At 37.7% G+C, this 14,003-nt stretch overlaps 1 protein-coding gene across 1 annotated transcript in view; it reads left to right on the plus strand.

Moving 5' to 3' along the window:
• CUBN (cubilin) overlaps nucleotides 1-14,003 on the plus strand; it is a 285,455-nt gene that overhangs the window by 209,003 nt on the left and 62,449 nt on the right. The window contains exons 51-56 of the mRNA XM_036346196.1: nucleotides 466-615; nucleotides 2,403-2,524; nucleotides 3,065-3,290; nucleotides 4,750-4,937; nucleotides 6,932-7,088; nucleotides 8,459-8,608. Coding sequence (XP_036202089.1) covers nucleotides 466-615; nucleotides 2,403-2,524; nucleotides 3,065-3,290; nucleotides 4,750-4,937; nucleotides 6,932-7,088; nucleotides 8,459-8,608 — 993 coding nt within the window. The remainder of the gene's footprint in view (nucleotides 1-465; nucleotides 616-2,402; nucleotides 2,525-3,064; nucleotides 3,291-4,749; nucleotides 4,938-6,931; nucleotides 7,089-8,458; nucleotides 8,609-14,003) is intronic.

Raw genomic sequence — 14,003 nt, forward strand, 5'->3', positions numbered from 1 at the left:
TTTGGTCCTGGGAGAGTGTCAGTGTAGCTTCCACTTTACCAGCTGCCATTTTGGAACTCTATCACTTTTATCTTGATAACGTATTTTGTCACTGTTTTTTTATATTTCTTACTCCCTAAAAAAGAGGGATCCTTGACTTCACGTAAAAAAAATGAAAGCAGTAAAACGTTCCATCTAGTTCCATCTCTGTTTAGATATGCTAAAATAATTATGAAAATATAAATTAGATTAAAATGGCATCTATATTAGAGAAAGATATATATATATATATATTTTATTTTTACCCTGCTGGAGGGACTCTTTCTTTTGCAGTTGACAAAGATGGAAAGGAAATTTTTGAAATGTCTGCTATTAAATAATTTAAACATGTGTCATGAATACCTTAAAATGTTGTTAGTATTGATTCTTACTGAAGTCACTTAAAATCTGTATAAATAATGGCACTTGGTGTGATATTTTGTTCAGGTAATGCTGATGGGCCTCTGATATGGAGACTTTGTGGACCTGTAGCATCTACAGTGCCATTGGTTATACCTTATTCTCAGGTATGGATACACTTTGTCACCAATGAACGTGTTGAACATACTGGATTCCATGCAGAGTATTTCTTTACAGGTAAGACTTCTGATTAAGCTCTCAAACTCTGGCAATAAAATAATAGATAAAATTTTTTATAATAGTTTCTGTAAAGATCACATATATATTTTTTTAGATTTATTTCTAAGTTGCTATTGGTTTTGTTGCCAATGTCAATAAGACATTCTAAATTACATTTTCTGTTTGGTTGTTGCTGATATCTAGGAATTTTTAATTTTTTTACATTGATCTTTAGCACAGAGATTTTGCTATACTTTCATTAGTTTTAGTATTTTGTCTATAATTTTCTTTGTTTTTTTTTTTCTGTGTAAATCATCATATCTTCTGCAACTAATAGTGCTTTATTTTCAGCCCCAATATTTTATTTCTTTTTCTTATATTATTTCATTAGCTAAGCCATTATCATAATAGCATCTTTTTTTTAACCCTAATGTCAGTGCCTATGATATTTCATTGTTAAATATATTGGTTGTTCTTGGGTTTTCAATAAATACTCCTTATCAGAATAAAGTAAGTCCTTTAAATTCTTAGCATATGAAAAGTTATTTGTTCTTTTTTTTCTGTGAATGGATATATAAGATTTTATCAAATAATTCTTCTGCATCTATTGAGATGGTCCTATTTTCCCCTTTAATATGTTAATAAAATAAATTATATTGAAATATTTTTTCTCTTGTTAAACCATTCTTTGATTTCCAAGATAAACCCAATCCAGAAATAAATCTAACATGGTCATGGTGTATGTTTTAAACATATTACTGGATATTACTTGCTAATGTTTTGTGTTGTAGCTATATCTGTGACATTCGTTTTAATGCCTGAAAATTTCACCCAATACAGGCAGGACTCCTGTTGCTTCTTTGGGCCATTAAAGTTTTTCTAGCTCCTTTTCACCAACTTGGCAGTTCTTTTAGGTTCCCAACTTGATGCAAAACTCTCAACTCCATTCCTTGGTTTTGTGGAGGTGCAAGGCAATCTGTTCTCTTGCTGTCTGGTCATCAAAACCATAGACCCCAATCCCTGTGGCCCATATCTTGGTCCTGTATTTTTTCAGACTAATGCAATTTCAGTTTGAGATTACACCTCAGAATTTGAGTACATTTATTATTTGCTGGTTTTGGAGATCTTTCTTTCCATTACGTTTGGGTATGAATCAAAGTGTTTTGGTTATGGTTTTATCTAACATCTTTTTTGTTACGATCAAATGGTTGATTGGAAGGAGTGAGATTGATTACTCAGTCAACCATCTTGTCAGTTTATTTTTCTTTATTAAATTGAAATAAATAAGCCAGACCTCAGGAAGCAGTATTATTTGTATAAAACATCATACCGTGCTATGCTTATTAAGTGTATCTGTTCTTCAAATTGCTATGCTAATGTGTACTGTGAAAGCTTACTATAGACATATATGTTTATTAACAGGCGACAAAGTCTTAAATTATAGTACTAATCATATTTTTTTCACTGGTCTAGTTTTTTCCAGAATGGCAATGTTACTTACTTTGTCTCTGGTGCATTTACTCTCGGTTAGACACACACCTAATTATTCTCCATTTATGGTACAGATTATCTTCCTTTTGCTTCATACTAAACTTGAGCCTGTTTTCTCTATGTGATTCTTTATATGGCATTCTGTGTATTTCTAATCTTTAACCCAGTCTTACTTTGCTTTTATCCAATTTCACATATTTATTCATTTATTGTATTTTTAAATAATACAATATGACAGTTTTACGTATTACTTTACCTTGGATTTGCAGGTATTTTTTCCTATCTTATTTAGAATGTCACAAATCTAATTTCAGACTGCGGTGGAATACAAACAGGTGAGAGTGGAGTGATCGCAAGCCCCAACTATCCAGCTTCCTATGACAGCTTGACCCACTGTGCTTGGTTGTTGGAAGTCCCACAAGGTGACACCATCACTGTGAGTTCAGATGCCCGAGTAAATTACTCCTGAGACCATTAGAACTACAATATCATGTCCTGTATGGGAACAGAGTTCTTTAATAAGCAAATATTAGGCTTTGATCTTCCAATGAGATCATTTTCTCTCTAAAATTCTCTTATTAGAGTACATACGTTGACATCTATAAGTTTGCAATTAATGGAAGAGGAACTCTCATTCTCCAGCATTGCAGAAGTCTACATAGGAGATAATTCCGCACCTGGAGAGCGGTGTGTTCATGTTCTTGATCTGCTTGCCATCCCGGCCCAGGGCACTGAGGAGGTCCTTAGTGCTCCAGTTTGGAGAGAAATATCCCTTCTCACAGTTTCCAAGAGAAACTTCAATAAGGAAAAAGAGAAGAGGGCAGGGGAGAATTAAATAAGAGACATAAATATTAAATTGTATAAATTAAGACAAAATAAAATGATTTGGGGGACCTTACCCCACTCTAGGTAGATAAACTCACAACTCGCTTATAAAATAATAAGAGTGCCTCATTATTGTTTCTCTCCTCTGCAGCTTACGTTTAGTGACTTTGACATTGAAAGCCATAGCACCTGTGCTTGGGACTCTGTCACTGTCAGGAATGGTGGTTCTCCCGGATCGCCCATCATAGGACACTACTGTGGAACGTCAAGCCCCAGTCCAATCCAGTCGGGCTCTAACCAGCTGGTGGTGATTTTCAATTCAGACCATTCAGTGCAAAATGGTGGATTTTATGCTACGTGGAGCATGCACACTTTAGGTAAAAGAAACATTCTCTGCACTTATTGTCTTTTTTCATTGAGTTATTTAAAACATTTAATAACAAATTCAACAAGTATATATTTTGTAACTACTCTCTGTAAGACTAAATTCTAAACATGTCATCTCATGAAGCAGCCCTGCAAGGAAGACACAATACCAATACATATTTTTTCTCTTTTGCACAGGCGGAAATCTAGGATACATGAGTTAAGCATTTGCCTAGGTCATGTAGCGAATAATCACTGACGTCAGGATTTGAATAAAGACAGTGGAGCCCAGAAACTTTGATCTTAACACTTCACCATTCTACCTCCATAGCCACAGAATCACATGTAATTTAATATATTTGGAGCCGGGAGGAGGACTGATGAGTGGTGAGTTGAGGCAGGAAGAGTCTACCTCATGAAGAGCCTGGGCTTCCATATTACCCCTTAAGCAGCGGGGAGCTATTGAAGAGTGCTGAGCAACAAAATCACAAGATAATATTTGTGATTTAAGAATGAATGCTCTGCCTGTAGTACATGGCAAATAATCATACATTTGAGTTCAAAGGATGTAACTTTTGTGTATATACTAGTAAGATATGAAGTTCCCAGAAAATATGAGAACTTGCATTGGAGACTTTAATCAGGATTGCTTTCAAGCCTGCAATGTCACACACACACAGGGCAATTCTTTCCAGGAGAGTCAGTTATCATGAAGATCTTTATGGAATGAGTCACATTTTCCCTCATTAAACCACTGGTTACTGTTGAAGTCAGAGGGGAGTTTTAGATGAACCACTGATTTTCCAAGGGTTTAAAAGCAGAAGATTCAGGGAATACTCTTTAATTTGACTTCATTTTGTCTTGAGTCCCTACTTTTTTCTTTTATCATGTCTTACCAGTAAGTATGTATTTCAATAGTATAAAATAATTCTAGATTTTCCTTTATGTCAATCTATGTAATTTATTTTCATCCATCAGTGCTTTAATATGAATGAATCATGGTGCTTAATGGAATAATTTTCCCTTCCTCAAAATCATTTGCTCTAGTCCTGTATGTTAGAGTTAAATTACAAATGACTGTAGACTTGTATTCTCATGTGTTAGTGGTAATAAAATACAGAATTTGGGATTGCTGGGCCACAGTGGTTATATAGCCTCACAGGAGTAAAGCATATTGATATCATTTGAAGACAGAATAGAAGTCCATCCTCTTTATGACAAGGATTAGAGTTCTCTGTTGAGTTCATAGGGGTATAACAAAACAGCAACAGCTGACGCTTCCTGTGGATTCAATGCACCTTATATTCATTGAATGTTCTTGTATACCTGCCCCAAAGTCCAGTGACTCGTAAAAAAGGAAAGATGAGCTGAATCTCATATTTAGAAATGTGTTTTATCTGAAAGTCTTGGTTTATCAAAATAGTTATTTTCCTCAGAAATTAATGACTTTTTTCCATGACACTTTTTAAGGCTGTGGTGGAATACTTCACTCAGATAATGGTACAATCAGATCCCCTCACTGGCCTCAGAATTTTCCTGAGAACAGCAGATGTTCCTGGACAGTCATTACTCACGAAAGTAATCACTTGGAAATCAGCTTTGACAATAACTTCCTAATCCCCAGTGGTGATGGACAGTGTCATTACAGCTTTGTGAAGGTCAGTGGGCTTGTTTATTTAATTGAAGCAGAACTGGTTTTGTGAATATAAACATTTAGAATAGAAATGACTCATTGCCTCTTAAAGCAAGGAAAGGACAATTTTGCTCCTTAGATTTCTTGAATTAAAAAGTAAGAAATCTCACCCTGGCTGGATGGCTCAGTTGGTTAGAGTGTCGTCCTATACACCAAAAGATTGGGGATTTGATCCCAGGTCAGGGCACATATGGGAGGCAGTTGACTGATGTTTCTCTCACACATCAATGTTTTTCTCTATTTTCCTTCTTCTCTCTCTAAAAATCAATGAAAACAGGGGAGATTTTTTAAAAAGTGAGAAATCTCAACTATTAGGAATTAAACTTTGAACCATAACTCATGTTGCCATGTGACTTTTCATTTGCTAATACATAAGCAAAGTAACTTAAAGAGATTATTTTCTGGACTTTTTAAATTCTCATGAACATGAATGGTTCTTCCTCCCTATAGAATTTAAGACAGAGGGCAGATTTTGTTTGTTTCTTTCTTTCTTTAAAAAATATTTTTATTGATTTCAGCGAGGAAGAAAGAGGGAGTGATAGAAACATCAATGATGGGAGACAATCATTGATCAGCTGCCCCCTGCACCCGCCCCCCACCCCACCCCCCCGACTCAGGATGGAGCCCACAACCTGGGCATGTGCCCTTGACCAGAATTGAACCTGGAACCCTTCAGTCCGACACTCAATCCACTGAGCCAAACCTGCTGGGGCTGTTTGTATCTTAGTGTCTCTCTCTCTCTCCCTCTCTCTCTCCCTCCCTCCCTCTCTGACAAAGTGAATGTAAGGCTCCATTGTAGACAGCATTTAAAGTATGCCATAAAATTTACATAGGCTAGAGCAGTGGCTAGTGCAACCTTCACTTTGACCTTAAGAGACCACAACTTGAAAAGACCATGAGACAGGCCCATGTAAAATCATGACAGTGAGGCAGTCGATAAGGCTGTCTTACACATACTGCTCATGTGGCACTTTTCATTGCCTATGATGACTGTATTATAAATTCATTCCATCTGTGCTTTTTTGCATCTTATATGTTTTGTCTCTAATAGGCAGGCTAGGCCTTTTAGTGGAAAGAACAGCAGCCTTAAGTTCACATCAGCCTGGACTCTATTCATATCTCTTGCATTTACCACCTGCATGTTGCTCTGTGAACTAATTAAATGTTTGAACTTTAAATTACTCAACCATAAAATAAAAAGCACAAGTCCTGCTTTAGTAGGATTGTTTAAGCATTAGAGGCAATATGATATAATAACCTAGTGTTCAGTACTTGGAATATAACACCACCTAATACATAAAAGTGACTTGTATTGTTAATGTTATTATTACATTGTCTCTCAAATTATTTTTTATATCTAATTGATCTATGCTTACTGTTTAAATAAGAATCCCATACTTATATAAAATATATACATAATTAAATGCATTTAATATACACTTTTCCTAACTGCTTTTTTTCATGAAACAAATGAACTCTCTCCCTCATGGACTGAGTCACCATCTAATGCATAGATGTAAGACTGGAAAGTTCTTTAATTATAAAAATGGATCTCAAAAATTGCCGAGGCCCAATATCTATTGACATAGTAGTGCACATTACTGTTCCCTCTCTCCCTCTCTCTCTCTCTCTCTCTCTCTCTCTCTCTCTCTCTCTCCCCTAGCTCAGCTACCTAGATCAGGTCAACTAGGAGAAGGCAAGAAGGAACTGAGTAGTGATTGAGTTTTTAATAATTACTATCTAGCTACTCTCGAAAGAGTAAAAAATTGGATATGCTATTAAAATGCAGCTTAAAATATTGCTCTCAAAATCAAATATTTCAGATTTGCATGCCGTTTATTTGCTATAGTATTATGTTTAGGTCGATATATACCTTAGAGCCATTGTTTTCCAGCACAGGCACATTAAGATATTGACAGGAAAACCTTGAGCATTAAGTTGTGTTTGTGGCTTTGCTAGGTGTGGGCAGGAACTGAGGAGATGGACAAAGCCCTGTTAGCCACGGGCTGTGGGAATGTGGCTCCCGGTGCCATCATCACTCCAAGAAATGCATTCACGGCCGTGTTCCAGGCTCAGGAGGCCCCAGCCCCGGGCTTCTCTGCCTCCTTTGTAAGCCGTAAGTAACACCAAACACCAAACTGAGAGGCCCTCGAAAGGGTGTGGCTGCCACAGGCAGGCCTGGGGGAACTGGGGGTCCCTGGGGAGCAGTGTGGCTTGGTCACCTCATCCTGAAAGTTCCCCCATCCTTCAAAAACCAGTGAAAATGGAACTGAACTCAATGGTAGGTCAATCGAGAAGTGCTGTAAAAGGCCTGAGAGCCATTAACACATCCAAAAAGAAGCCTAACATCTGGAGTGCAGGAGAATTTGGCAGGAGCTCAGGAGGTTGATAATGAGTAGGCGACCAGGTCCCTGACATGTGGCACATTGACTACCTGCTCTGAAGTCACCTGGGCCTTTCAAAATGAACTGATTCTCTGGTCTCACCCGATCCCTCTGAATTCAGAATTTCTATGGGTGGGGACTGGTATGTTTTAACTCTCACCCAGGTGGTGCTCATGGTCAGTAACCTTGAGAGCTACCTTCTTCAGAATTTTTTTCTTCCTTCTCTTATTACTACTTACAAATTAGGTTACTGGGAAATGGAGCAGTTTTTAAGCCTGGGAACCAATGGTGTGTACCTGTTGGCAGAAGCAAATTGAGTAAAATCTGATGAAAGAAATTAGAGGAAATAATGCAGAAAAAGGATGGTTTAGACACAAATAAAAGAATGAGGGTGGTGTAAAGGAAGTAATAAAAGACAACCACAGACCAAACCTTAGGTCTTCACCTCGTTCCTCATCTGTGTGTATGTGCATAACTGTGTGATTTAATATCAGTTTAAGGGATACTGATATTTTTTATATGATAGATTAGCAACTGATGTGGATTAACTAGCTAGTGGCTATATGGAAATATGTTATTTTAATGATAAAAGGTAGTTCTATTTCTGACACCAGGGATGCATGTGAGAATTTTATTAATTGTGATTAGTACATTCAACTTTTTTTAAAAAAAGCAGAAAAGCAGGTATTTTTATGGAAAGATTAAAATGGTAATGCAATAATATAGTTTTCTAGTAATATAATAAGATATTTCTGTACCAATCATGTACAAATCACTTTTTATCAGTCTTATTTCTTTATCTACATGAACCATATTAAATCTTTTCTAAGTTATTCTTTACTATCTTAAAATTAAATGATTTTCAATAGATTTGTGGTAAAATTTCTACTACTTAGCCCAAAACCCTGCAGTATTTTCTAAAAATATGTAATGTTCTCATTTATTTATTTTTAAATGAGAACTCCATTTTCTTAGTTATTGTTTCTTGCACTCGGAGTACCTCAGGGAATATGTCTCTATACAATTTAGGAAATTTGAGTTTTTTCTTCACTGATAAAAAGATACTGTATATTCTGATAATGCCTTTTTTTTTCCTACCTAGGATGTGGAAGCAATTTCACTAAACCTTCAGGCTACATTATTTCTCCAAACTATCCGAAGCAATATGACAACAACATGAATTGCACTTATTTCATAGAGGCTAATCCTCTGTCTGTGGTCTCCTTGACTTTTGTGTCTTTCCATTTGGAAGGTAAGTTTATTCTTATGTGAATTACAATTGATTTCTTTAATATTTATTGTTGAGAATATTACAGATGTCCCCCATTTTTCCAGCTTTGCCCCCTTCACCTGGCCCCTTCCCATCCCAGGCCTTCACTGCGCTATTGTCTGTATCCAAGTGTTATGCATATATGCATGTAAATTCTTTGGTTAATTTCTTCCCTTTTCCCCTCCCCCCTTCCCTCTGAGATTCATCAGTTTGTCATGCTTACAATAGAATATACAATTGATTCTTAATAAAAAAAAATGAAGGATAGTAGCAGTAGGTATAGTCTAAAATCACCACTTGAAGAAAATATTTAAAATGCTACAGATTAGATTTGATGTAAACTAGATTAAAATTCAACCCAATGTTTTAAGAACACATGTACCATGCTGTATATTCCATCCAGAAGTGAAAAAATAACACAAAAACTTTAAGAACACAAGCATCACAGAAATAGCTTAAGGAAAATAGGTCTTAAATGTATTACATTTTAATAATAATTTTTAATTTATTCCTTTGCATTTATACTCTACATGCATTTATACTCTACATGCATTTATACTCCATATATATATATATATATATATATATATATATATACACACAAGCATGCACATACTATAAACGTACTAGCAAGAGAAACAATTTATCAAAGCAAAATTTATAAATATCTGAACTTTACTTTTATTAAGTATTATTGTGGGACAACTTTTCATCTCCTCTCTCTTTTTTATCTTCATCAATCCCATAGTTTTGTGAAATCCCTAACCACAACTGCCTCTTTGGGTTCACTACAGCTTAGGGAATGGGCTGTTAGCTAGGGGAACAGTGGAGCTTCTGGTTTGGGCTGCCCTGTGGCTACAGTCAACACTGCAGAAGAAAGATCCCTTCTATAGATGGGTGTTTTCAACCCCTTAGTCACACTAATATTTTTTAGAAATTAAATTTTCATTTCTAAATTATAACTAATCAGTAAATGTAACAAGCTACTTCTGCATAATCAAAACTTCTTTCTCTTTAGATAGTCCACCATGATAGTGAAAAGTTACATTTAGCAAAATGTTCTACAGTGTTCAGTATCTGGGAAATTTATGCTGCATGAAAATAAAAATGACATGTCAGTCCTCATATTAATAAATTATACAAAGCCTCTCCCTCACTTGATTCTTTTTCTATGACCTCTTTTTTCTATATCTCTACAAGCTGTGGCTTTGGGCAAATGTATTTACTAGAAAATACTGAGTACAAATAGATGTATGTCACTGTAAAAATGGAATATGAAGTTAAATATACTCTTTTCAGCATTTTCTAGCACCAAATACCAATAATATAAAAATATGTTCATGACATATATAGTATTCAGAAAAATAAAACAATTTGTGTAAGATGATTCAGTTTTCTCTTTAAAATAACATACATGTGATTAAAATCTGTAAGGCGCTTAAGCCATAGTTGAAGAGTTATTACCACTGTGCCATAGACTGTGATATTTATTTTCTTCTTTATACCTTTCCTATTATTTTTATAGTCAGAGGAAAGTTGTTTCAGCAACAGGGGAAAACATGTGGCCTTGGTATGGGCATCTGTTCTCATTAAATTACACAATGGATGAATGTCATATGCCAATATCATTTAGAGTGAAAAAGGAGACACCAATATTTATGCTATGAAAGGTTGCCACGAAAAGCACTGCTGATATCAATGGGATATGTATTATTTACAAGGGAACCTACACTTACCCTAAACAGTCATGCGCTGAGTTTCGCTAGGTAGGTGGGATAAGTACTCTGACACCTGACATGGGGTGTGATTGGGAGAGTTCAGCATTTCAGGATGGATCCCAGTGCCAGGTGGACCACTTAACTAGTCACCTACTGTGTGAAAATGACTTGATCTTTTGATAATCACATTAATTTTTACAAATATAAATAGTAGTTATAAAAGTCATATAATGCCTATAGAAACATATTTTGTGAACTATAATTCATCCGAGTGGTCACTGTGTCATGATTATTGCTGCTGCCAGTCAAATCTCCAGATGCACCTCTACACAGTGGCCTCAGAGCAGATATTTGGTTTTTCAGATTAAGTGACTTTGACTTCTAGTCATCACCCAGTTGAAAAGACTGATTTTTAAAAATAGACAAAATCTTTATGATAATGCCTTGTGACATTTCCAGTGTTATAAGTACACAGTATTTTCAAACTCCTAAGTGAGTAATTTATGGATTAATTAAATTATAATGATTTCCCAGAAAGGGCAACATTAATCACATTTATAATTAGATTCTTATCACTAACCATATCCATGCTGATGTTCATTGAACAACACTAAGAAGCCAGAGATTCATTAGCTACAGTAAAAATAACCTCCTACCCCTTCTAAAGTGAGCCCAAGGAATTCAAGAGCAGTATGTTGTGATAAAACAGGATTGCTCTCAAGAAAAATCACAACTTTTTTTCAGGTGTTTTCAAGCTGCTGTAGATCATAGGAACTGTTTCTGAGGCACTATATTCAAATGACTAAGCATTTCTGAGCCTACCATCCCAGCAGAGCCATCATCGAGCTCGGTTGAGATGAAGGCTCTAGATCTGGCCTTTTGGTGGCCTTTCCCAGGCTATAAAATCCTGCAAACACATTTGTCCATGCATTGTGTTTACTAAACACTGAGGTTTGCTCTTTAGGCTCATATACTGATCATTCAACTGTATGCTGGTTCTTCCCATACAGGGAGGTTACAAAGGTTTAGTGAACGACTTTCTTTCCTTTTTAAAATTTTTAAAACTACTTTCCACTAAAGTTGCTCTAAAAGCATGTTATCATATTTTATGTTGGCCTAAATTTCTCTTCTCATTATTACTACATCTTCAATACTAGTCCTTCTAGAAACTACTTCTATATAATCACTGCTCTAGTATAAAAAATCCAGTGAAATCAGTTAACAGTTATAGGAGAAATTTTTATTTGAACATTTATTTATATACTAGGAGCCCAGCGCACTATTCGAAATCGCTCAGTGCTGCCCACCATCAAGTCACCAGTCCGGCCCTGCTTCCCTCCCTGGGCCCTGCAGCAGCCAAGGCCCCTGCCAGTCCGGCCCTCCCTCCCTCTCCGGCTCTTGAAGCAGCTATGGCCACAGCCGCTGCTGATCAGGCCCTCCCCCAGCACAGGCACGTGGAGGCTCCTGCCGCCCCGCCCCCTCCCCACACACACACTGCGCATGCAAGCTCCTCCTGTCCAGTCGACCCATAACGGCGTCCTGGTTAATTAGCATATTCTCTATCCTATCTAATACTAGACAAACATGGTAATTGACCATACCTTTGCTACACCTTCAATTGGCTAATCAGTGAGATTTGCCAATTAACTCAACCAAGATGGTGGCCGGCAGCCACGCAGCTGAAGCGAGCAGGAGGCTTGCTTGCTCCAGTGATGGAGGAAGCCAAGGTTTCCCGCCTGCCGCAGCCCAGCTCTGAGCTCAAAAGCAACAAAGTTTCAATTATAGAAGCTAAACAAACCCCAGATACATACTTTCAGCAGGCCGTGGCCTCAGAGCTGGAGCTCCAGTGATGGCAACAAAGTTTCAATTATAGAAGGTAAATAAACCCCAGAATAAAAAAATAAAATAAAAAAAGGAGAGGCTAGGAGCTTCAGTCGCTGGCCAGCCTGAAAACAGTCCTCAATCCCTCACCCAGACTGTCCAGGAACCCCAGTGGGAACCCCCACCCTAAAGGGGGTGTGGCCAGCCTGAAAACAGCCATCAGCCCCTCACCCAGGCTGGCCAGGCACCCCAGTGGGACCTCCACCCTGATCCGGGACACCTTTTAGGGCAAACCAGCTGGCCCCCACCTGTGCACCAGGCCTTTGTCCTATATAATAAAAGGGTAATATGCAAACTGACCCTAACAGCAGAAAGACTGGGAATGACTGGTCACTATGACACACACTGACCACCAGGGGGCAGACGCTCAATGCAGGAGCTGCCCCTGGTGGTCAGTGCGCTCCCACAGGGGAAGCTCTGCTCAGCCACAAGCCAGCCTGATGGCTGCCAGTACAGCGGTGGTGGTGGGAGCCTCTCCTGCCTCCTCAGCAGCACTAAGGATGTCCGATTGCAGCTTAGGTATGCTCCCCGCTGGCAAGTGGACATCCCCCAAGTGCTGCCGGGCTGCCAGAGGGATGTCTGATTGCCAGCTTAGGGCCAATCCCCTGGGAGCAGGCCTAAGCCAGCAGGTGGTCATCCCCTGAGGTGTCTCAGACTGCAAAAGGGCACAGGCCTGGCTGAGAGACTGCCCCCCTGCCCCCGAGTGCACCAATTTTTGTGTACCGGGTCTCTAGTTATATATATATATAACCAAATAAATGGACTTTACATATATCATTTAAAAGAGCATTCAGCTTAATATTAAAAACTCTGGCTACCAAGTGAGGTCTGGTTTCAACTTTTTTGCCAGAGTTGTAAATTGTTTGCAGTATCTGCTCATTTGGGGTTGCATGTCATGGTTATGAATAAATTGGGCTTGCCATACTTTGTTACAATTGCCATAGCATCCTGATATCGCTGCTGCATATTTCTGGGACTACCCTCAAAAGGTGATGGAAGTATTATCATTTTACCAATCAGCGCATTGTCACTTTCAGATCTAGATTTGAGATAATCTATCAAACCACTATATTTTTCAACTCTCAACTTAGATTGGTTTGCTTTGATGAAATTTATCCGATTGGACTCCATTTTTTAATATGAATCCACAATAAACTGTTGAGTTAATTTTCCTGCATTTAAAATAGGATTGAACGTGTCCCGCACAGAGAGATGAAATCCATCATACTGCATTTGTGTGTCTCGTGTCCTTACATTTTGTCTAGTATTATTGTCGATTACACTGTTGTCTCTGAGTCTCAATGCAATATCTGTTCCCCAGCCTTTTTCACCATGTGGAAAAAGAATAGGGTATGTCATTGCCTCTAATGTAGGAAACAGGATATTGATTTGTTTCATTTCAGTGGCATTTGGATTATTGGGATCTGGTTTACAATGAATGAGCAAGTTCCTTTCAAAAGGAGGTTCTCCATCTTCGTTTCTGAATATGACAGCAACCTCGGTTACATGGGGAGAATTATAGCTACCTGGGTCACTGTTACAATTGTATTTAATTGTCATTGTTACTTCTGTGGGAGCAATCCATTTTGCTGCTGCTTCAGATTGGTCTTCCTTTTCTACCTCATGTAGCATCTTGTAAGATTTTGTTAATTCATTTATTTCATGCATGAGGTTGTTGATGTTGATCATGAGTCTTTCTGAGCAGCCCTGGTTTTCTGGCATTACTAATCTTTTACTTGTTGCTTCAGCCGTATCCAAAATATAGAGTTGAGCAAACT

Source organism: Myotis myotis, unplaced genomic scaffold (assembly GCF_014108235.1).
Source record: "Myotis myotis isolate mMyoMyo1 unplaced genomic scaffold, mMyoMyo1.p scaffold_m19_p_1, whole genome shotgun sequence".
In the NCBI taxonomy this organism is placed as follows: Eukaryota; Metazoa; Chordata; class Mammalia; order Chiroptera; family Vespertilionidae; genus Myotis; species Myotis myotis.